General features: G+C 47.5%; 1 protein-coding gene across 1 annotated transcript in view; it reads right to left on the bottom strand.

Moving 5' to 3' along the window:
* Window positions 1-7,601, bottom strand: part of LOC119403184 (uncharacterized) — a 31,195-nt gene extending 23,594 nt beyond the window's left edge. Inside the window, exons 1-2 of the mRNA XM_049418215.1 lie at window positions 7,082-7,601; window positions 5,829-6,227 (exon numbers count right to left, since the gene is read on the bottom strand). Of these exons, the coding sequence (XP_049274172.1) occupies window positions 5,829-6,227; window positions 7,082-7,562 (880 nt within the window). The 5' untranslated portion in view covers window positions 7,563-7,601. The remainder of the gene's footprint in view (window positions 1-5,828; window positions 6,228-7,081) is intronic.
* Between the last annotated feature and the right edge of the window lie 15,894 nt (window positions 7,602-23,495).

Below are 23,495 nucleotides of genomic sequence, written 5' to 3'. Positions count from 1 at the left end.
TTTCGGACAAAACAGATATCGCTTGAATATATAGCGATACCTAAAGCAACCTCTCATCAAAAGCGATGAGGACTGTTAAGTGTCTAGCATGAACGAGACCTCTGACACAAACGAAACTTATAACTGCATGTGGTGTACAGCTTGCGCCTTGGAGTGCACGGCGAAAACTCGACCGTGCCGGCATCGCATGAAGCCAACTTCGTCTTCGGGATTTCCCTGCTTCTTTCAAAATGTGTTATTATCGCGAACGCAGCGTAAATCAGCAACAGCGTTCGCAAAGTTTAGCTTCTTGCATGAGGGTAGGCGGCTCTTATTAACGTACCCTACACTGCAGTTTCGAAGCGGTGTAGGCCTAGCGACAATACCGGCGCCGAGCCATTGCATGGGGCTGCCGCCGCCGGCCTGAGCGGGCTACAGCTCATCCGCCGCATTGTGTGTGTCACCAAAACCTCTTACTGACTCATCCATCCCTTGTGCAGCAGGAATTATTTTGCCGTTCACAAGATTTCCGTGACATTAAACTTTTGCCAGTCGTCGCCCCGCGGACGCGCTTCTAACCTGCTTCACGGCGACCGTCTCATATTCACTCACGTTTAACGCATCACTGTGATCGAAGTCCTGCGTTGATAGCACAGTGTATATTGAAAGTACTGCTTGAACAAAAACGTAGCGCCAAAAGCTTTCTTTCTTTCTTTATTTGTTTTTTTTTCGTCCCATCGGTTTCTTTCTTTTTTTTGCCCTCTTCGTAGTCGCGGAGAGCTCTACGCAGTTTGGGCAAGTTATTTTCCGCACACTGTAATTTGTATCGCTCGCGTGCTGACGTTCACTAAAGAATATTTTTGCTCTCATGACGACAGGAACGTGATTTCTCGTTTTTTTTTTCCTTTTTTTGCGCTAATACCTGTTCAGCGAAGCCACGCGAGCGCATCAACACGACGAGACGACCTAGCCACATGTCAGCGTTGTCTACTGTTTTCTTTTTTTTTTTAGCGCTAGGATATGCAGTGTAACCTGAAGTAAATTATCGTGCATTAGAGGTCCGGACACAGTTTACCACAGCGTTCAACTGTCTTCTGTGCCGAGGATTCATGCCAAACGGCAATATACCTGCAGCACGCAGCAAGCAGCCGCACCAGCAGTGCTCAGAGCACTCCAACTAAGATGGCGACACACTGTAAACAAAAATTAGCCGAGATGGGAGCTTTTCCAGCACATGAGCCCCCAAAACCCCCATGCCCCAATCATTTACTCCGTGGTAGCGGAGTGAAGTCGGCACATGTCGTCGAAAAACGCCCCGTGCTTAATGAGGGAGTTTATGAACGACATGACCTTGTTAAACTCCCCACGGAGTTTTAGGTCACGTGGTTAGAAACTCCCTATGGGAGGTTTAAAAAGTATTTTTGGTCGTGACGTGCGTGCCGTGGTTAAAAACTCCCTATGGGAGTTTTAAAAACCATTTTTGGTCGTGACGTGCGTGCGTGTGTGAATGTGCATGTAGCACGCCGGTGTGAAGCTCCAGTGCCTTGTGTGGGTCGCCGTGTGAGCATTTGTCGACAGACAACGAAGTTATCAGTGCAGCGAGGATTTGCAACGGCCGGTTGGTTTGTGTAGACGTGTAGGACTATTTTCTCCACTGAACCGTTCTGGTCAGAGACAAGTTCAACTCGCGCCAGCGTCCGACCGCGAACACATCGAGCTGGCTGTCCCGTGTTTATTCTCCCGTCAAGCGGCAATGCCCATGCACACGAGTGCAAGCCTCCGACACGCCACGGACACCTCGCTTCAACGTGCCGAGTTACGAAGAAGTGCGAAGAATAATTTCATCGGTAACAAAAGTAAGCTGTTGCGATCGTCAGCGGGTTGTTTCTGGAGTTTCACCGGCTAAAACTTCGAAGCAGTATGAAGTAGGCTTCGCTACGTCGTCGGCATCAAGCCGGCCGGCGGCCGGTGTGAGAGCTGCGCCGGCGACGCGCTCGCTCCGACCACCGGCAACGCTTGCTTCTCGGAGTGTCACCGAAACGATGTTTCACCGGATGCAACTAGCCGGCGACGTAGCGAACTCGCACCGCCACACCGGTCGCCGTGGTGAGTTCTACGAGCTCGCACCGGCCACCGGTGAAGCAAAGAATATGTTTCACAGAAAATAAAAGCTGCTGGAATGAATAAGCTTAAATTGTCTCTTTTGCGCCATGCAACCACCGCTGTCAAACGTCTAGCGAGAAGGCGAGCGCCGATACGAGACAGATTGAACCAACGTGCGACCGCCGATGTACTGCGAGCAACAGGAACCGCGACTACGAGCCGTCTCGTTCGTTGTAAGTGCATCGCTCCGTAGCTTAACGCGGACAGCGGACTCGGATAGCGGCAGTGTGTGTGTAAAAAAAACGGCGACGAAAACTGTACAGCAGCAAGTATTTTGTGATCGCGAGCTGTCGTTCATCGTATAGCCGTACCGTACTCCTGGGAGAGGCCTAGCGACGCCGTCGGCCACAACGCGGTATATACCGGCGGGGCGACGCATTTCTTCGCCGGTGTTGCTCGTGAATGTGTGCCGCTGAAGCGTTCGTGCACGGCCGCTCGTGGTTCGTGTACGATTATGTGCATTTTACAGACTCACGCACAGTACTGCTAAGGCGGATACATCCCATGCGACAGAGTGCCAGCTGATAATCAAAATTCGCTAATTAAGAAGGCGTTGAATGTTAGGCGGGTTTATAGTAAAAGATAGGTGTGCCTCAGTGGTATCTATAAGCTCATCACAAATGTACACGTACGCCATGAATGTTTGTTGCTTAATTTCGGAGAAAGAAGTGTCCCATCTGAGCCACATTGGAGGTCAAGATGTGGTGCCTATATACTCGGTGACCAAAGTTTGGTTGTGAAGCGCTGGTGGTGAGTTGTTGTCAGTGTGAGTGTTGTATTACTTTGCGAACGTTGTGTGCATGTTTGTGTACGTGTGATCCAGTTTGCGTGTTTCGATGCTAATTTAATTAAAGAGCGAAAAGCACTTTTTTCTTTTTGATGGTTATAAAAATTTACTCCCATATTTACCTGGAAAAGCTCCCCTATGGATGTAAACAAAAACTCCCCTCTGTCCATCCAAAAACCCCGTCCTGTTGGGGAGTAAATTTTTTACTCCGTCCGGACGGTGTTTTTAAAACCCCCATCAGGGCGTGCGCTAGAGGACAAGCCATTTACTCCCATCTCGGCTTATTTTTGCTAACAGTGCAGTGCCGCTGTCGGAAGCGCGTGCGTGCGCAGATCATCTGGTGAGATCGGTCTATTGCTGTGGCCCAGCTTTTCTCCTCTCACGGTTCAGCGTGTTGATCACGTGACCCGTTTAAACTTTGTGTTGTCCAGGCGAGCCAGCATCGCACATTTCATTCGTTGAGAGCTATTACTGTTTAGTAATGTAGAGTCGGAACTATAGTGGCGGCTGCGAGCACTCCTCGTGCAGAATGCACAGAACTATACGATGAACCTCCTCCCCTGATGTTAAAGAGAGGGATCTCGCAGGCGTCTTTCTAGAGGAGCCGTTGGCTTAGCGATAACTTCATTCCCGTGTTAGCCGGTAGTAAGCCGTTGCTGAAAAAAAGAAAAAATCTTTCCGCATGTTTGAAGTGATGCACAGACGCACATTGTTGATATTTTATTTTTGAAGGCTGCGTTTTACCAGCAATCAGATAGTCGAATTTATTTTTATGTAGAAGCCTGTATTCCCAGCAAAAGAACATCAGCACGCAAAACCGAAAAATGAAGTGCTTACATTGTTGCGAAAGCTTCCACCGCAAAGAAAACACCGGACATCAAAGATCGCTACTCAAGTTTATTAAAAGACGTACATCTTTCGTAGAGCGGTTCTAAAGACGAAAGGCATGCAAACGTGTGTTGCTCAACATTCTCTGAAATTGCACGGCTGTCCTCAATGCATTGGAGCCAGATATTGTTTCTACGCTTTAAACAAATCAAGCCCCTGCATTTCTAAATATTCCAATGCATGCCACCTGAGCCAAATATTTGAAGAATAAAAGCCGGCTGGGTGGACATTGGCGACATACGCAGCCTTCTGTAGTGCAGTTCATGTTGAAGTGTCTTCGCAGAAGAGCGCGGCCTACTTCAAATGGCAACAGTCTAAATGTAAAAGAGTAAAAAGTGATACATATAACGTGTTTGGGTATCTACAATACGAATATATCCCGGTCGGCTGATGAACATTGATGAAAGAGACAGAGATGGTCCGGTAATTCACGATTTCTCTGTAACAAAACGTATGCAAAGTGAAGAGTTGATATTGAGCAGCCGTTCACGGAAAGAATTACAAAAATCATGCAATTAAAGCGCAGATTACCAAACCAAGAAAGCTGGAAAAACGTTCAGAAATTTTAAATATGGGGTTTCGAGCAAACTGTTATTGGAGGGGAACTCTGGTGGATTTCTGTAGAAACTACAAGCATGACTCAAAAGGCAAGAACTCGAATTGCGGTTAGTATATACATCAAATCATATGTAAACCTCAGGCCCGTAGCCAGGAATTTTTTTCGGGGGGGGGGGGGCCCACTTGCTGAAAACCTTGACTATTTGAGAAAAACGCCTATTTTGATTATTTATTTTTGGTAAAACACCATGTATCATAAAAATTTCGGGGGGGGGGGGGCGGGCCCCCCGGGCACCCCCCCTGGCTACGGGCCTGGTAAACCTACGCGATCTGGCTTCTAACAACTCTTCACTTTGCGTATTCTTCACGTACGGCAAAGTATCGCATAGTAAGGGCAACTATTTTGAATGTTTGTGCAAGTGAGCGTAAAATTTGCTCGCAAAGGCAGCCGAAACACTCACATTTCAGGACAAAAGCACGAAGATTTTGAAACAATGGGTTACACATATTTCCCATATTTCTTAGCAATCACAGTGCATATGCTCAGTCCGCGTGGAATGCGAGTTGATACAGTAAACTTCCCTGTCTTTTTTGAATTTTTTGTCTTTTTTTATGGCATAAGCAAGTTGTTCACAACGTTGTAGGAACTTGCGAAACGCAGCCGATATCTGTAACGTGACTTTTTCAATGCTGCATAAAACAGGCGCCCGATATATGCTTGTCGTAAATGCTTTAGTTTGTTTCTAAATATTCAATCTAAGCCGTATGTGTTCATGATTACACTTGTTCCTGAGGTACATATGACCGCAGAGCGACTAATGAGAATATCATTTTGACGTCCACACTAGAAAGTCTTTTCATTACACTTACCTCATGCAAAAGTGTGTAATTAAGTCTTCTAGCCTGCTCTACAATAATCATCAGGCGAAATCCGAGATATACCGTGCGAAAAACTTTAACTTAAGTTCACTCCCCTGCACAGCCTATTTCGTTCAACTCCTTCATTGCTGTGTCCATGCACATGCGAAGGTTAACAATAGCTTGCGAATATCAACTTTCTTAAACAGGTGTTATAAACGAAACTAGACCTAAACGCACGCAAATTAAGTCTTGATACATTTATCATGACCCGCAGTATTCGATTAAGAGCTCATTCGAAGGAACTATCGGGAGTTGCCACTTGTGTGAAAATAACAAAAATATGCACACTATTTCTCTCTTTCATCCTTTTCTTTTTCCTCATTTTCTTTCTCCATTTTCTCTTTCTCCATTTTCTCTTTCTTCATTCTCTCTTTCTCCTTTTTCTCTTTCGGCATTCTCTCTTTCTCCCTTTTCTCCTCCACTTTCTCCCTCTCCATTTTCATTCGTAGATCATGGATAAAGCGCGCATGTGCTTTGATCTGTTGATCTGTCAAATGCCTACGTTCTCTCATCTTTTTAATGAGGTGCTGACAGTCGGTGCCTAGCTGTGAGGCTTGGGTGCTCATCTGGTCTAATGTCGCAACCATGCCGTCTTCTATACTCGCACGTAGGTCGGGCGGGTAATCTGAAAGTAAGTCCGAGTGACGTTCCGCGAGTGTTGGCTCCGATAGGGTTCCTCTGCTTGTTCCTTCAATCGGGTCTACCGCATCTGACTGCGCTTGACCTGCCAACTGTTCAGTTTTATCGGCCGCAGACTTCATACGACGACGTATAATTTTCGCAGAAAGCCGATAGGAGGCACGAACAAATGCATTTGGGTGGCTGTTTAACGGGTTAGCTGAAGCTCCTTCAATGGCTTCGCTGGAGGCATCCCCTGAAGACTCGTCACTGCTGGAAGTCTGTTCCGGCGAAGATTGGTGGTCAGAGTCACCTGCAAGAATGGAGCCGACCATCATCATCATCAAGAGCAGCAGCCGCAGCAGCAACAGCCTGAGTGCGCCCAGTGTAGGGCAAAGTACTCTCCCGTGTTCTGCATATCAACTCAGTCTTGTGCTTGATGGGGCCACGTTTACCCGCAGTTTTCTTAATCTCATCTATCCACCTAACTGACTCTGTATCTCAGTCCCTCGCACGTTTGCCTTCTCTTGGAATCCAGTCAGTTACACTTAATGACCAGCGGTTATCTTGCCTACGTGATGGTAAAATGACCACGCTACAACGGAACTATGCGCGTACCGCTCCTCGCGAACGTGTTTCGTCATGGAGGAAGGAAACAACTAAGAGGGAGCTTCACGTGACCATCTCGAAGCCTAGTCATTAAAAAGTGTAAGGGAGAAATAGACCCCGGTCATGTGATAGGAAGGCCATACTATTGGTCGACTTGCTCTGGTTGTGTCTGCAGCGGGGGCTTAATCCTTCCCAGAAGGCACAGTCCATTGATTGGGAGGGGCGTCGTGAGAGGACATTGGTTTGCCGGAGCTAGTGGAATCACCTGATGCTCCCTCCTAGTCTCTTACTTTCCTCGATGTGTTTGTGTAGGTAGACGTCCTTGATAGCGCCGTGCGGCACGCGCTCGCATGCTCACGCCAAGCGAGCTCAGGACTGCACATTCTGGTCGGACAGATCACTCATTGGATACAGCCGCAGAGCACCCGAACAGGCGTTATTAGTGATCACCGGATAATTAGAAATATCCTATCAACGAGCGCTGTAGAAGCCAGCCGCAGCTAATACTACTGAATGTGGCAGAAATTCACGACCCCCATTGCTTCGCATGCTACGTACCTTTCGTTCTTCGGTGTCCCTTCATAGGAAATGGTCCTTGGCTGTCCCGGGGCACGAGGTCAGGACGGCTGGTAGGCGCCAGAGGACTGTGCTCGTCCTCAACTTCTGTGCTTTCTTTGGAAGTGGTGCTCTCTTCCGATTTGTCATATTCTTGCACCTGTGGCTGCTGACGGCGACCAGACGCGCCATGCTCATTCAGGGGCTTCTTTACCTGTCGCGCCATGGATCTTTCACCTGCCGTCTCGAGAGCTGCGGTGCGGCTACGCTCACGTCGCTCAGTGCCGGCGCGTCCCTTGGAAGGGGAAGCAGTGCTGTCTTTTTCGGATTTGGCAGGAACTTGTGCCGACAACATTTGACGACGGCCTGGCGCGTGATCTTCCTCACGAGGATGCTCCCGCTGTGCCACCTCGGATGTTACTCCTGTGGTCTCGTCAAGTGCAGTCGCGCTGTTCTTGCGAGCTTCAGCTTCGTTGAGCGCCATAGTAGTCGACGGGTGCTCAAGTGCTCTCTGGATTGCGTGAGTTGTCGTGCCTGTAATGTTGAAACAGAGACGCTTGTGTTGAAACGAAATTTTTTGATGCCAGGATCTACCAAGGCTTGACTGACGTATTTCCGTCGCGGAAATACGTCAGTGAAATAAAGATGACGAAGAAAAAAGAGAGGGAATCAATTAGAACAGCTTGCACTAATTCGCGCAAGGCTGGGACGCAGCATAGCTTTTGGGCACCTAAGTCGTCTTTACTTGTCTAAGGATTCTACCCTCTGACCTGTCCCTTTCATCTCTTGCTATACTATACTATAGTATACTATACTATACTATACTATACTATACTATAATATACATGGCTATGCTTGCTCTGGTTTTGGCTTCCTTTAGTTGGTGTCTTTATATATATTTCTCTCTGCGCCTGCATGCAAACCTCGACCATAACAGCTCTCCTGTAAAACTGCTATAGCGCGTGTGTGCCACGAAATTTGGGCGAATCCGACTCCTCGCCGCACTGGTCGAATAAAAATTAACAAGGGAACACACGGGCGGCGAGTACCGATAAGGGGCCGCGCGTTGCAGCGTCCCTTGTTAACCGTCTGTACCGAGTGCTTTGATGATCATTTTCTGCAAAAGAATTGACATTTGGGCAAGTTGGAATTGGTTATGCACTTTGATATGGGCAGCGTGAATTTAACGAGCAATCGAAAAGAAGTGTGCGGTACTTCTCCTCGTGTCCTCATTTTCGCGCTTCCCATCTCAAAATGCATGATCATTTTCTATCTACGACACACGGCAGACCGCGACCATAACAGCTATGCTGTAATGTGTCCGTTCATTTGCACGACCCGGGAGTCGAATCCACAGCCTCTTGGTCCGCGACGATAGGTTGCAGGCGCTCCACCCAATGCGCTACCAACGGTCATGTATGAAACTTCACAAACGCACCGTATATCTCTCACACCTTCTTCTTTTTCACCGCGACCTTGATTGGCGCGGGGGGGGGGGTCGCAGTCTGGGATGGGTCAAATAAAGTATTGCATCGTAACACTAACAAAAAAAAGCTTCGTATTTCGGTGCAGTGGCAGAGACACCTGCGGGTAGCGGAACGCCTTTCCGCATTCACGGCTCAATCTACGAACCCTGCCTCTCGCGTTCCTGAAGCGCTTTGTGGTCTATGTACGAGCACAGCTGTAGATTACACTATACATAGTTTTCACGGACGTCACGCAATGTCACCACAGCCACTTCCGCTTTGCTGAGCCGCCACATTCGGGAACCTTTCGAAACGCGGCTAACCCGGCTACCGTGTTGCGGCAGCTGGCGCGCGCATTTTCCGGTGTTATACTCAGTGCTGTACACGTTCCTCTAAAACAGGAACGAAAGCTCGTTCCTCGTTCCTTCCCAATCTTAGAACGAGTTCCCGTTACAAGTTACCTTAGCGTGGAAGGAACTCGTTGAAGTTACATTTAGAAAAGTGGAACATGTCGTTACATTAACGTTACATTAGCATTTTCAATCAAAATATAGTGATGGATAACCCTGAGGCGAAACAAGGCGAGCAATTTAAAACTAACATCGAGCTACAAATATTTTACGAATTGGACATCGCCGGCAGTAGGCTATATGTAGATAAAATGAATCTGAATAAACGTTCCTAAACGAATTTTTTAGAGACAACCGCGGCCATACTATGTCTGACTGGAACTTTCGCGCTCGTCTGTTACAAGTTCAACACACGGGGCACTTTCCACGTCAGTCTTCAAATGCGCCGTCAAGAGTACTGCGCTTCACATATTCATATAAAAATTTCCACACATGCACCAATATAAATAAGTTTCCTGCACAGGAAACCACATCGAAAAGAACAATACATAAGCGTTTAATGAGTGCTGATTCAATATCGCAGTTTGAGTAGAAAGTAATGTCCAGGATACACATTCGCAACTTAGTAAAGTCCCTTGTTGGCACTCAGCAACAGTTGCATATCGATGTTGGTATCCGAGTGAGGAACCTGTTTTCTCTTCAGCACTTCTTTGGCAATGTTGAAGAGCCGTTCCATCAAGTGCTTGAGGATAATGCCGTGTTGTACACAAATAGGGACAAGTCAACCGTGGTCGTAGTGGCGAAGGCAGGCTCAGCGGGCGCAACAGGAATGTAGCGCTGGATGTACGAGTGTCGTTTATTACATGGCAGGCGTTATTGGTGCGGCGGCTGCTGTCAAACTGAACTATAATAAAAGTTATAGACTGATAGCCGCGGAGATACCTCATATGTTGAAGGGATGCCTGCCCAAACGAAACCATCGGAGGCGCCGGACAGGCGCCACTGCAGCACCCGCGTCCACTGCGTTTTGGTTCTCTTCCCCGCTATCCACGCAACCGGGTGTCAAAAGACAGATGGGTCGATAGCTGCCGGAGGCATGCACGCACGAGATACTAAACGGACAATCGAGCCAGCTGCTAAAGACCACGCAACGAGAGAAACATTCCCAGGAACTGGGCTGATGCTTCGCAGTCGGCAGCGCGCGAACATAAAACCAATAAAACGTCGGAAGAGTACGCTGCACGCGGCAAGGCTCCCAAAGGGTAGAACCAAAGTGTAACTTCCTCACCGTTACGTTGGGGCCGAAGACCATCCTTGCGCAGTGAGCGGCCACCGTCCGGAATGCTTTACTCCCTTTCTCCGGCCTCTGGCGTTGCGATTGGCTCCTCTCTCCCATGCGCGTCAAACACCAGATTCCTGACGATGATTCGCGACGTTCAAAAACTCCGCGGAACCACGCGTACGCGCCTTGACTACGGTAAGTCAACTGCCCCACTGTGTCCTATGCCGACAAGGCCACGGGGACGCGTAGCGGAACTCCCGAATACGCAACTCGCCCCCCCCCCCCCCCTTCCGCCACATACACACACAAAAGCTACGCTCGAGTTGGCCGAACAAGTCACCGAGGTGAAACAATTCCGTGTCCTTTCCCGGCGGCAGCCTTACAATGGGGTTGGATGATTCTCGAATGCCAAGTAAATGTTCTCCAAGCTGTGTTTAGACTCCAGAACGACCAGTGATTGCTGTCAGACTGGCTCAGACAAAAAGAAAAAAAAAAATCAGCTGTTCTTCCCGCGCGTGGTCGGTCTCGACATCGCGCGCTTCCCTGTGCCCCCAGCAGGCAAAACCAGGATGCAGTATAGTCAAGTGACAGGCGAGCGGTAGATTCTTGAGCCTCACGCGGTCGCCCATTTAACCTGTTCTGCATGATGGGCTGTGTGCGAGCGCCTGTTCAATGCCGAGGAACGTTTACAGAAGGGACGCCGTTCCCTATGCCGTTCTTACTAAACGCAACAGTTACCGTTACAATTACACCGATCTTTAATGGAACGGTGGCGTTCCTCCGTTCCTCCAAATAGGAACTAGTTCCTGGAACGTCGTTCATTGTAACGCCGTTTCGTACAACACTGGTTGAGACTGGTTGAGATGCTGCGCAAACTCTTACTCGCGTTCCTTTGTGTTCCCTCTTGGCGTGGCTGGAGAACAGAAGAAAGTGAGGGGAGCACAAAAGAACGCCTGGACCAAACGACTCTGTGTCCTCCCCTGCACTGACACGATCTGATGATATAAAATGTCACGGTTGCCGCCCACTTTTACGTTTATAGAACTTGTTGGTGCATAGAACCTGCCTCTGACGTCACGTGAAAACTATGTATTGTTGACGTCGTTGCCATAGCAACAAACGTGGTGCCTGATCTGAACTTGAGCGGATGCTACTACTTCGAAGCGAGGGTTTCTCTGCTGTTCCTTACAACGACTGTCACTCCCTCCTCTCATTCTGAGAAGGGAATTAGTGGAACGACAAGGTCGGTGAAGCACGGTAGCCCCTTCGCGGGTTGTTTGGTGAGCGCAGCCTTTCGTGTCCAAAGTCCGACCCGCGCAGGAGTCGTTCGGAGAATTTCATGCCAGCATTCGCCTCGTCCGCGATGTCCTGTCGCTGAAGACAGCTCGCCGATCCGGGCCCCGTCCAAGAACTTCTCTAACTGCCCCCCCCCCCACCCCCATTTTCCTATCACTTATTCTCCTTCTGTCGCCACTGTAGACTTCCGATCACTTCCTTTTCTATTTCTTTCTACTTTTCTGCTTTTCCCCATCCCCTACCCCTGAAGGCGCTGAGCGGTGCTCCCGCAAGCGCTGCAGAAGGTAGTGCCTACTCGTTTTCAACAAACCTCGCATTACCCGCACAAGCAAAAAATGTAGAGGCGAAATGGCGGCAAGCGCCTCTGTCGTGCTTCGTAGATACAGTGATCTTTTTTTGTTGTTTTGACGCCGTCCATTTGGGGTTCATTGAAGAAGCACACAAAGGAAAAACGAAACAAATTAGTAATCTCAGTTTGGTTCCACGCCACGATCCCTTCTAACGTGTCATTTATCCAATGTAAGGCCTGCGTCTCCGCTTCGATTTTGTCGTCGTTAAACGTAGCCTCCGCGATTGCCTCCAGCTGCGTGCTATCACAACTGACTGCGGTGTCCACAATACGAAGACAAAGATAAGCTGAGAGATCCGGAACTACATAAATAACGACTTTTGTTTAATTCTAAGGCACAAAATTTCTTCATTTATTACTCAACTTAAGAAAGAAAATAACATCAATTTACGGGCGGTAAAATTCCTCCAAGAATTTGTGGCTGGAGGTATTTCAACTTCTTAATTCTTCTACCCAGCCAGACAGACTTCTGTCGAAATGTTTACATTTAAACTTTTGCTAGGTACGAACACATCTACTGCAAGAAGTCTCGCTAGTTTCCATAGCGTTGCAACTGATGTATAAAACAGAGCATTATGACTTACATTTCTTACTGATCAATGAACGGCCTGATAAGGATGCTTAACAGTGAAGCGTTTCCTTCCTTGCGAGGACGGCTCACACAGCTGCGCAGACAGCAACCACGTTTCAAAAGCAAGCTACCGTAGAAGCTATCCCAAAACTGAGTGGCAAGCAGGAGCTTGTTTGGAACTCGGCCCACCCGTGTCAAAGGCAACGTGGTGCCGATAATCTCGCGCGATTGAAAAATTGATGAACACTCGGCACGATCAAAAAATATCTTTTTCTACTTATTGAGTTTTACACAATCGACTTACTCAGATTTCCAGACAAGGTGGACGTTCAGAGTAGCTTGACCGTCGAGCAAGGACTGTCGTAGCGGTCAACAACGAGTCGGTTTGTCTTCCTCTGGACGTCAGCTGCCACCTTGAGCAGTGAGTTCGTGTTCACCTCACTCACTCTCTCCCAGCCGCGAAAATGGAGGCTCTTGCTCGAGTCTTGGCACATGCAGAACACACGTGCAATTGTGAACCGGTCCCTAGGAGCAATGCCCTCAGTATGCGTTCACGGCCTCCAGGAACGTCAGGGAAAAGGAAATCCGGAGCCGTGGTGAGACAAGACGGGGGGATGCTTTCATGAGAGTCACCCCCTGGGGAAGGGACCGAAGAGGTCCCGAAACGTTGCGCTCTCGGCTGGAGCCATTTCAAGTTTTGTTGGCAGTGAAGGAAAGGCTATGGGGGCGGAGCTACTGCACATGTACTCCTCCGCGAAGTAGTCCTGTTCGGCGCGCGTTTCGAAATTATTTTTTGTTTGTGAACTTCCGGATCTCCTGTGGTGGCCGTTTCATTATTCGAGCGACCGTCACAGGCGTAGAGAGCCATTTGGTATTTATGGTGAAATTCGTCACAAGCTCCTTCGGCGAGTCGTCGAAAAAGCTGGAGGGTGACGAGAGCTCACCCGAAGACGAAGACGTCATTTTGACTGGGAAATGCACGTACAAGGTGCGACGTTTGCACGTGCGCAAAATCGCGAAATGGAGCTGCATAAAGTAAAACAAATATAAATATCTTCCTGGTGCGTGCTGACCCTCTTTTCAAACAGCGCGCCGTAGAAAATAAAGTAATGTTTTTTTTTTTTTTACTGTCACGCAGAAAACACGGAAGCAAACGTTGGACTACGTTCTTCAGCGGCAGCACACGCGTAGTTAAGCTCTGTAGCCTTCCCTTCATTGCCAAGAAAACTTGTCCGCGAGTATAGTAATTTCGTACCGAAAATCGCGTTGATGGGGCACACAAGATGTGCCAATGAATGTGGCGACTTGTCGATGGGCGGCAGACGCAGGTGACCAAGCGTGTCTGCGTACGTGTGTTTGTGGTGTAGTGCAGGTTTTAGGGACTTCTTTTCTTCCTGGAAATAATAATAATTAAAATATCTGGGCTTTAACTTTCGCCTCCATCGAAAATGCAGCCGCCGCGACCGGGATTCGATCCCGCTACCTTCGGGTCAGCAATCGAGCGCCATCACCACTAGACCACCGTGGCGGGGCTTCCTGGAAATAAAAGCCTCTTTAATGCTTACACGAGGACAAACTAAAGTGTCGTCACATTTACAGACATAATTTATTGCCACCTGTGGGTTTCCTAACAAGACATAATGCAAAATGCGGACAGCTAAGTAGCTTTTATTAGACCATGCCGATCATTGAAGCCTGAGCCATCAAACGAAAGCAAAATAATATAATGGCACTAAATGTTGTTAGTCCATTCGGGCTTTGACCGCTGCTATAAACGCCAGCGATTTCTATTGAAACTTCTTGCTGATAGCAACACATTTCGCCATTTTGCTTCTCATGTCTCTCATGTCAACTGGCAATGCGTCAACTTCGTCGTTCTGTGCCCGTATAGTGTGCACCATTGTTTTGACTATACTGTCCGCTAGTTCCCTTGGATATTCCAACAGCGCGTGTTCTTCACCTTGCGGCGACTTGTGTGTCCTTGAAGCATCTCTCCGTGTCGTTGACTGGAAGCATGGTACCTGCTCCTTGCTTATGTCATCGTTTCTGAACTAGTTTCTGAAACTTCTCCCAAACACCGCAAGTTCCCCTCTGATCTCGCCCCGCCACGGTGGTCTAGTGGTTATGGCGCTCGACTGTTGACCTGAAGGTCGCGGGATCGAATCCCGGCCGCGGCAGCTGCATTTTCGATGGAGGCGAAAATGTGTGAGGCCCGTGTACTTAGATTTAGGTGCACGTTAAAGAACTCCAGGTGGTCGAAATTTACGGAGCCCTCCGCTACGGCGTCTCTCATAATCATATCGTGGTTTTGGGACGTTAAACCCCAGATATTTTCATTATTATCCCCATTGATCTTTCGCAATAGCCTACGAGATGTGCCTCAGAAATGGCACCCTCAGGACGGAAGTTTACGAGATGTCCTACGGGTATCGGGCAACAGTTGAGGAACTGCCCGTTCTGTTAATGCCAAGGATGCAGATCACGGCGGTTTTCAAAACACGTATCATGCTTCATATCGCGGTACGCGCCGTCTCGTAAAGATCTCTGCTCTCCAATCAATGGTGGTCGTGGAAAAACATTAAATGTCTGGCCTAACTGCATAAGGGATAGGTCGCAGCTGCGATTTAGCTGCTGCACCTTGTGCTCCTCGAGGGTAGAGAATCTCAGATGAGCTCATCGTACACTTCTTGCAGAAGGGAATCGCCATTAAAGTCAATCATCCCTGCCAGGATCTTCAAGATGACATCTCATCAGCGGCAGTTCTGGTATAACACGTTCGGTTTGCGATATGAGAGAACTTACTGCAGCCACCACGGGTCACACATCCAACATTGGCTCCCTCTACACATCAATACCACACTGGCCACTATTTTCGGATGGTATACAGGTTTAACAGAGTGTACATTGTGCAGCTTCGCGTCGCGGCGTTTCTCCTGCATCGACCTCGGTGGGTCAGGTGCTCCTCTTGATGTGTGCCATTTCGTTCTTCCGTGCAACACACTCGGTGAGAAATCGGGGCTTGCGATGGTGACGTATTTCAGACTCCTGGTGACGCCATGCAGCTCAACAACTAGAACAGCAGGAAGAGATGCAAAGAAAAAGACAGTCTGCGTGAATTAATAATATTTGTTAGGGTCTTACATCCCAAAATTATATCATTAGGAGGGACGCTGTAGTGGAGGACTCTGGAAATTTCGACTACCTCGTAATCATTAACGTGCACCCAAATCTAAGTACACGGGCCTCGACCATTATGCCCTCCACCAAAAATGCGGTCGCCGCGGCCGGGATTCCATCCCGCGACCTTTGGGTCAGCACTCGAGTACCGTAACCACTAGACCACCACGGTGGGTTCTACGTCAATTGTTTTTCAAGCACCCGGTATTCTTGCCCCTGAGACGTTTTCTGCGGCTTACATAACACTCGTATACCCTCATTCTGTAAAGGTGAACCAGAATTTGGCTGCGAATTTTAAGGCTGTTATGAGATCCTAACAACAGCGCCATAGTGGTCCGCCGCCGCCGGTGTCCGTAACTGATATCGCGTGAAATAAGAGGAAATGAAATGGGGAAGAAATATCGAGGATCCGATGAGATTTGAACCCGGGCCCTCAGCGTGACAGTCGAGTATTGTACCACAGAGTGCGAAAATACCCTATACAGGCGTCACACCGGGCAAGGAATCGCGTTAACGCATGCAATATAGCGTGGCAGAAGGGTAAAATAACAATCGAGCATCACACAATCGAGTGTGTGTTTTAAAGCTTTTTACCCGCTACAAAGTGCTCAGCCATACTTCTTCATCGTCGTCAGCGACATGTAGCATCAACAAAGTCCACATAATGCCTTACAGATGTGTAACGGATACCTCGCTTATCCGCAGAAAGACGAACAATGGTATAGCTGGTGCTTCCCTACTTCACAAAAATTATGATTCATGGTGCAGTGGATACCTTGCATGTGTACTTGTATTGGTTGGCGCAAGAGAGTTCAGAACGGGCTCTAGAAAGGCCGTTCTTCCATCTTTCACCGTGACTGTGCTGGGCATCCCGCGCAGCCTTGGTATTTTTTAAAGGCCCCTAAACCACTCCTAGTTCAAGGACGAGATAATGGTTCCTTTCTCGCCTTCACTACCTTTCGTACGGGCGCTGTCTCCTCGCCAGTTATTTCTTCATAAAGAACGTGTACAATGCATGTCAGCCCTGAGTGTTCAGCCTATCAGGATTTCGCGCTTGGCGGCTACACGGAGGTCGCCTGCTCAGTCGGAAACACATAAAACGAAGTGAAATCAGTTGGTCACACACGATAGTCATGCGAGACAAGGAAGAAAGGGTGGGCAACTGCGTGGCAAAGCAAATACACATAGTTTTGATCCAAGAAATGCGTGAAACCGCGCAACTTCATTCATTGTGGGTTTGCATCTAAAAACGGGCCGCGGTTCACTGTAAACCACTTTGCACCCTTAAGGGGGTTTCAAGCAAGCAAAACACCCTTTTGCCTAACCAAATTAGCAAAAATTAGGGTGTAAGGGTGCTTTTCTTCCCCAAAACAGCCTTTAGGGGGTAATGCTCTAACTAAACACCCTTTAGGAGTTAAGGGTGTTATGTGTTATCGAAACACCCATGGCCCATACCACAGCGTGCCAGATGATAACTGGGACTCGCTGATTAAAACGTCGTTGGATCTTTGGCGAGTTTAGATTAAAAGATATATCTCTTATAGGGCTATCTACAAGCGTACCATAAATTTACGCCTATTCTCCTAATGTTTAATGTTCATTTATACGGAACAGAAATATCTCCACCGGCACTGAACGGCGGCTTAAGATACTATGGCTATATATACCAGATGGTCAGTGTAAGGCTGTGTAGCACGAGCGCTCCGTCCATGTGGCATTTTACAATACGCTTTGTTGTGTGTGCCGCGGTGTGGCGCGTGCGCACACCTTCTATGCTGATGTCATCTATAATTGCATGTTCCCTGACTGGTCGATTTTTTTTTTTTTCAAATTTTTCAGTGATAAGGGTGTTTTGGTTATTGGAAACACCCTATCGTATGGGTGTTTTGATACGTGAAAACACCCTTTTCCTAGGGTGTAAGGGTGTTAGTTATAGACACGGCAAAACCCCCTTAAGGGTGTAAAGTGGTTTACTGTGTTGACACGACAAGCATGCGCAAATTTACGTTCCTGTTTAGCACACATATCTCTATGAAGCGCAACACAAGCGGATTCTCCGTTTTGTGGGAAGCAACGAAGCATGCTTACAGCTGCATGCAGCCGCAACCTTTCTGATATGATTGGAGGCAAATGCAAGAGAGCCATACGCACGCGCGTGCGTCATTCGGAGTTGTAGCTAAATATCATTTCAGATGAGCACAAGTTTCTCTACGGCACGGTCGTAATATTTGCTGTTGCTCCTTATTGCGCATATTTTCAGCGGTTGTCACGCGGTGCACTTTCGATCATCACCATCGAGCCACATGGGGTTGAAAATTTTCGATTGTTGACTCAGTTCTCCAGCTTCTACAAAGAGGCCAATCGCGATCGAAAAATACGGTCCCGATCGGGCTCGATTGCGATAGCAAATGCGGCGTGTGCCAGCCGGCCGTATTACTTTGCGCACATGAATGAGCACGCTGCAAGGTGTGGTTAACCGTGGTCTAAATGGCAATTTTACGTTTCAGTGAAAATACCGGCGTCCAGAATTTACAGCTTCATTGATAAGCAGTATGACACTTCGCTGCTGCCAGTGCTGGGCAGTATCGAAGATACATGTATCTTAGATACTATCTTAGATACTCTATGGGTATCTTGTATCTGTATCGCGATACGTCTCGAAAGACGAGTATCTGTATCTGTATTTCCGATACATTAGAAGATGTATCGTGTATCTTAAGATACAAGATACTTCTATCGCAACACAACCACGCGAAACAATAATCGCTGGCCAAGCTCCGATTCTCACGCTGGTACTGGTGCCACTAAGCCATCTGAATAAGTCTAAGGGCAGTGACGTTATCTTATTTTAACGCCAGAGTAATCCAGTGAGGGTCGAAGATCAGGAATACAAGCATGCGGGCGTCTACGCCCAGCCCACGTACCTTTTGTTCTCTCGATTTCTTTTCTTTTTTTTTGCGCCAATACTGCGACACTTGCTCTTAGCCACTGTCTTGCACCACGTACTCCAGTGCGTGCGGCGTCTATCGCGCAAATTCTGATGTTGTTACAGTGTCGTTATTAGGGAGTTTTAGTGCCGCCGCCCCAAAGCGGCTTGGGTACGTAAGCCCTTGCGTTCCTTTGTTTTCTCCGTGGATGCAGCTGGGAGTACAAAGGAACGCAAGAGCGTGCGTAGGCGGGTCGCTTGGGGGCCCCGGCACTAAAACTCTCTAATGAAGATTCTCTTGCCTCTTGCTCCGTAACGAAATGTGATGCGTGCAAGAATGGGGTTGCTTTGCGTCGCGTGGATTTTACATATCAGCGATTTGAAGGACCTCGTGGATGTGTGTGTGACTTGCATGCAACGAATTAACTTATATGCAAATAAGATTCTAACAACTTCAGCACCACTGGTACTGATGCTAGAGCAAGCGTTTACCTAAGAGAAAATATCTTGGCGTACCGTATTTTTCACTTTCATCTACATTTATTCAAAGAATTTATGAAATCATAATTTGATTATTAGCACAAGTGCTTTCTTAGCTGTCATTTTGCGTCACATACATTACCTAGGTCGCTGCACTGTTTTTCCGGTCTGGTCACTGCAGTATGTCTTTTGTAACGCGCTCCCAAAATAAGATTTCTGCTTTATTCTTCTAACTATCTGCTATATTTCTACTACTGTTTACAGATTTACACGTTGCCAAGGCGATTTTGAGAACAAATATAGTATTATGTGGGCGTGCCTTGAGTATACAGTACAAAATATTCTGCTTACCGCTTAAGAAAATAGCGAAATTGAGTTTTCATTATAATAACGGAAATCATTAGGAGCCATCTTAAAGTTGTTAGGAAGGGATTTGAGAAAAGTTGTTTTACTGAATGCTCCGTTTTACTCATGAGCGTCCCAACGAGTCGTTTCAGGCAATTCTCCATAGGCACTGAATTTTCTATTGTCTCAACAGGTAAGTTGACGATACTTCATTCTGATAGCTAATAAGGGCGCCGTCTGTATTGTGTTTCTGTACTCATTCAATGTGAATGTTTGATACACAACCACCTCTCTATTTTACTTATATTTGTTTTCTTGTCTTAGGCCTCCTTAAATATTTTTAGTATTACTAATCGCCATGTAATGGAAGCTATAAGCGGCAATAGCGCGAATAGCGGCGGTGTCCTGCGACGTTTTGTGCTACTATACAATGCGTCTGAGACATTTCTGTGTTGCACATGTTCTCTCGTTGAAGAAAAATTGCTAAAATATTCTACGTTAGTGAATATATAAACAAAGAATCCCTTACGCTAAATAGAACACGGAAATTCATTGCAGTTTTACGTCATCTACGCATACACTAGGGGTCTCAAACTCAGCTTATGGTCGGCGGGCCGCAGTCGCGAAATTTAGCTCCAAGGGCCGGGACAGTGATGATGGTGGGGTTGGAGAGAGTTTGAACAAAATGACGTTGCCATTTGAAAGAAAGCCTTTCCAATATCTCATATATAGGTCATTTCTGAAGGGGATTTGGAGTCAGGATTCGAGAAACATCGATACCGATGTACACAACGAGTGAAATCTGGACGCGGATTGAAATATAGTCTTTGTTCCACGATTATGTCTCAGCACATGGTGACCACATGTTCCTCACGAAAGAAATGCTTGAGACCAGTCATATGTCTGTGTAGCTCACGAACATACTTATTTAGAAAATAAAAACAAATGGGACGGAGACGGTCATGTGTGCCGGCCGGGCCGCTAGCGAACGCTCTCAAACCCCGTATACACCACGCGTCCCTCCCCCTTCCCCCCCCCCCCCCAAAAGAAAAAAAAAAGAGTCGCTACCAGCGTTGCTGCTGCTGTACACCTGTCCGGATATATGGTATTGTGCAAACTGTCTTTTACGGACAAGGTAAAAGTCCACACCGGCGGGTATTTGCGCCGCCGTGCGAAGGCTTCTTAGTGACGTTATTCTGATTATATGGCAACCCGCTATAGCTTGTGGCAAGCTGAGCAGCGACTCTCATCAACTGCAAAATTGACAAGCAAGAACCGCTGTCAGCGAAGTGTATAAAGAGTTGTCCTGTGAAGAAGCTAAAACAAGCCCCAATAAGTTGTTTTGGAAGGAGACTAATGTATTTTGAGCAAGAAGGGCGAAACTTTTAAGATATTAACAGACATTTCATTCAAGTGAAACAATATAGGTCAGCCCGGTTAGGAAATTTTCAAGCATACATTCTCATGTATAGGCATTTGCTGCTACACTATATGGATGTATATTAACAAATTTGAGAATGTATCGAAGTATCTTAAGATACAATTGCCAAGTATCGTATCGGATACAATTATTGCGGCAGTATCTCGTATCTGTATCTCCAATACTTTTTGCCTCGGTATCTTGTATCGTATCGCGATACAATTTCAAAGTATCTTTGCCCAGCCCTGGCTGCTGCTGTTAGAAGGTGAATCGGTGTTTGAAGCTGGCCACGTTTTCGCCTGTAGCGTAAAACAACATACAGAAGAACAAGAGGTTATGGCCTCATTCTAGAGACATAATTTATAAGCAAGGGACCCCATGCTCTAAAGTCGGGAGTCGGACGTAAGCCCGTGTGGACGAGAAAACAGGCAGACAATTACTATGGACACCGCGGAAAGGGGGGGGGGGGGCAGACTGTGGCGGAAGTCTCGTCAGCGAGAGAGGCAACTTTCAGCTTTTAGGGCTCAAGCAGCACATGTATGATGTAAGAAAGAAGGTTTCATCGAACGCGCTGGCCGAGCATGCAGAAGCAACTGCCCACGTACGAAATTGACTGTGATAGAGCAAAAATAACGAAAGAGAAATGATCTGGACTTCTCGGCTTTATCTTGCATCTCTGACAATCCAGACAGCGGCGCACACGCTTAAACGTAATGACGACAACTTCTCACGCGTGTACGCATGTTGTCACGTCACATTTTAAAACATATATAACTGGACTGTTTGTGCATTCATGTTTTGTTGTGTGCAACAGCTGAAACGTCTTGTTTTTAATGGAAGATTCCTGTTCTGTGTCCACTTTAAAGGGACCGACAACTGATTTTTTTCGACCCAGCTTTTTACGGCGCGACAGGAAGCTTACCCGTCGTAGCGTTTGTAGCTGCAGTGGTTTATCCTAAAAGCACGTAGTTATTTTATAAGCAGTATTTTTCGATCTGAAAAGCTCCAAACACGCATGAAGGCTTGCTCCAGCAACGCTGAGAATTGATAGCAATGCCGCTAGCCCTTGTGAAAGTTGTCGTTCTGCTTTCGCAGGAGTTACTGTAGCTATGCTTAACCACCTTTATTTTGAGCATTCCAACCATTTTTGAAAATAGCAAGTTGTTACAATGAGATGATGTGGCTTTATACACCTTCTCGGTATTTGTACAGCGTTGTGCGCGCCCAACGTTTATAGAATAAACGTTGTGCGCGCCTGCGACCAAGGTTGCCTGCGCCTGTGTCATGGATGGCTTTTCGCGGCATGGGATCATTACGCCAAGCGAAGGCAGCGCCACTTTGTTGCATACAACTAACGCAGGCCTATATGTACATTTTTATGGAGTAATATCTTTTAATATAAAGAAATGAACAATATTTCAGTACTAACAGAAAAGTCATCGAACGCATACACCAATCAATGGTCACGTGACCGGCTTCATCGGACCGTGTATAATTTTGCCGCCAGAGGCGCCAAAGGTCATTTTTCCCGACTTTCAATGAAGAAATAAAAATATAAATCCTCCTCTCACGAGATAAACAGGGTTGGTTTGAGTCAATGCGACGGACAATCTGTCCATCAGTGCAGTCATCTCATTTCATGTTCTGGGCAGTTGTCGGTCCCTTTAACCCCGTGGCCATGAAATAACCATGAAAGAAAGACAGGTGACAGCGGCACCATGCTCTTGCAAAGCATGGATAGGGGTTAAAGTGAAAGCTCACACCTGGCTCCTTCGCGTACGTAGCGCACTGTGGCACGGAGCAGAAAAGTACCATGCCGCCGATAACCTTACCGCGCTTTCCTGGATTGCGTAGCTTGTAGGAGTCCGCACACATAAAGCGAGAGCAAAACAACACTGTTAAAAAGAGAAAACGCCGCGGAATCGCGTTTAAACAACGCATTCAACCGTCCGCTTCCCTTCGCCAGAGCGAGGTACGATCACGTGATCCAACCCCGCACGTCACGGCGATTGCAGTGCCCGCGTTCCCGCGTCTCCAGTGGTGGGCCTCGCCGCCCACGCACGTGTGCTCAGTTCGCTCATATCGCACGCCCCCTGTCCGTTCGTCTGCTTTCTGTTGTCTGTCGCCGCACACCCCTCGCTATTCGCCGCGAGATCGGGCTACAGGTGGCAGCACCGTCGCCGCGCTAGTGTGGATAGGCGGTTGTCGGCGCGTATACAAGCGCACACTACAGCGCTTTGTTGCGAGCGATTTGACCCGATTTCCGGCAAACAAAATGCGTTGACTGCAGCTTTCTGGTAATATGTGTGCTCTTCATTCCCGAATTAATGCACGAAGCGCGCCGAACGTTACTATTACTTGTGAGAGGAGCGCATTCTGCCGACGAATGGGCTGCCCGCCTTCGGCAACAGTAGGCGTTTTCGCAATGGATGACGTTTTCTTGTTGTTTTATTTGCACATGTTTAGATGGTGTTCCACCAACGCTGCGGTAGCGGGACTGAATTAATTATTTACTTCTTGTTCATCCGGATACCCCCCAACAAAAAGAAAGCCCGTATTCCTGCACGATGAATTCAAATAGCACTTTGTCACTGCGTGCTCAAATATTCATCCGCATTTCTTATTCAATTATCCATGAAGTGTAGGGCAGGTTTACTGAGGAAACCTACGAGGCTGACAGGAATTTAGCGCTACGGGGACGTTTAACACGCACATGCTTGTTTTTATTCCAGTAACAGTACACAAAGGCAACTGT

Source organism: Rhipicephalus sanguineus, chromosome 8 (genome assembly GCF_013339695.2).
Source record: "Rhipicephalus sanguineus isolate Rsan-2018 chromosome 8, BIME_Rsan_1.4, whole genome shotgun sequence".
Taxonomy (NCBI): Eukaryota; Metazoa; Arthropoda; class Arachnida; order Ixodida; family Ixodidae; genus Rhipicephalus; species Rhipicephalus sanguineus.
This window is presented reverse-complemented; position numbering and strand designations above follow the sequence as displayed.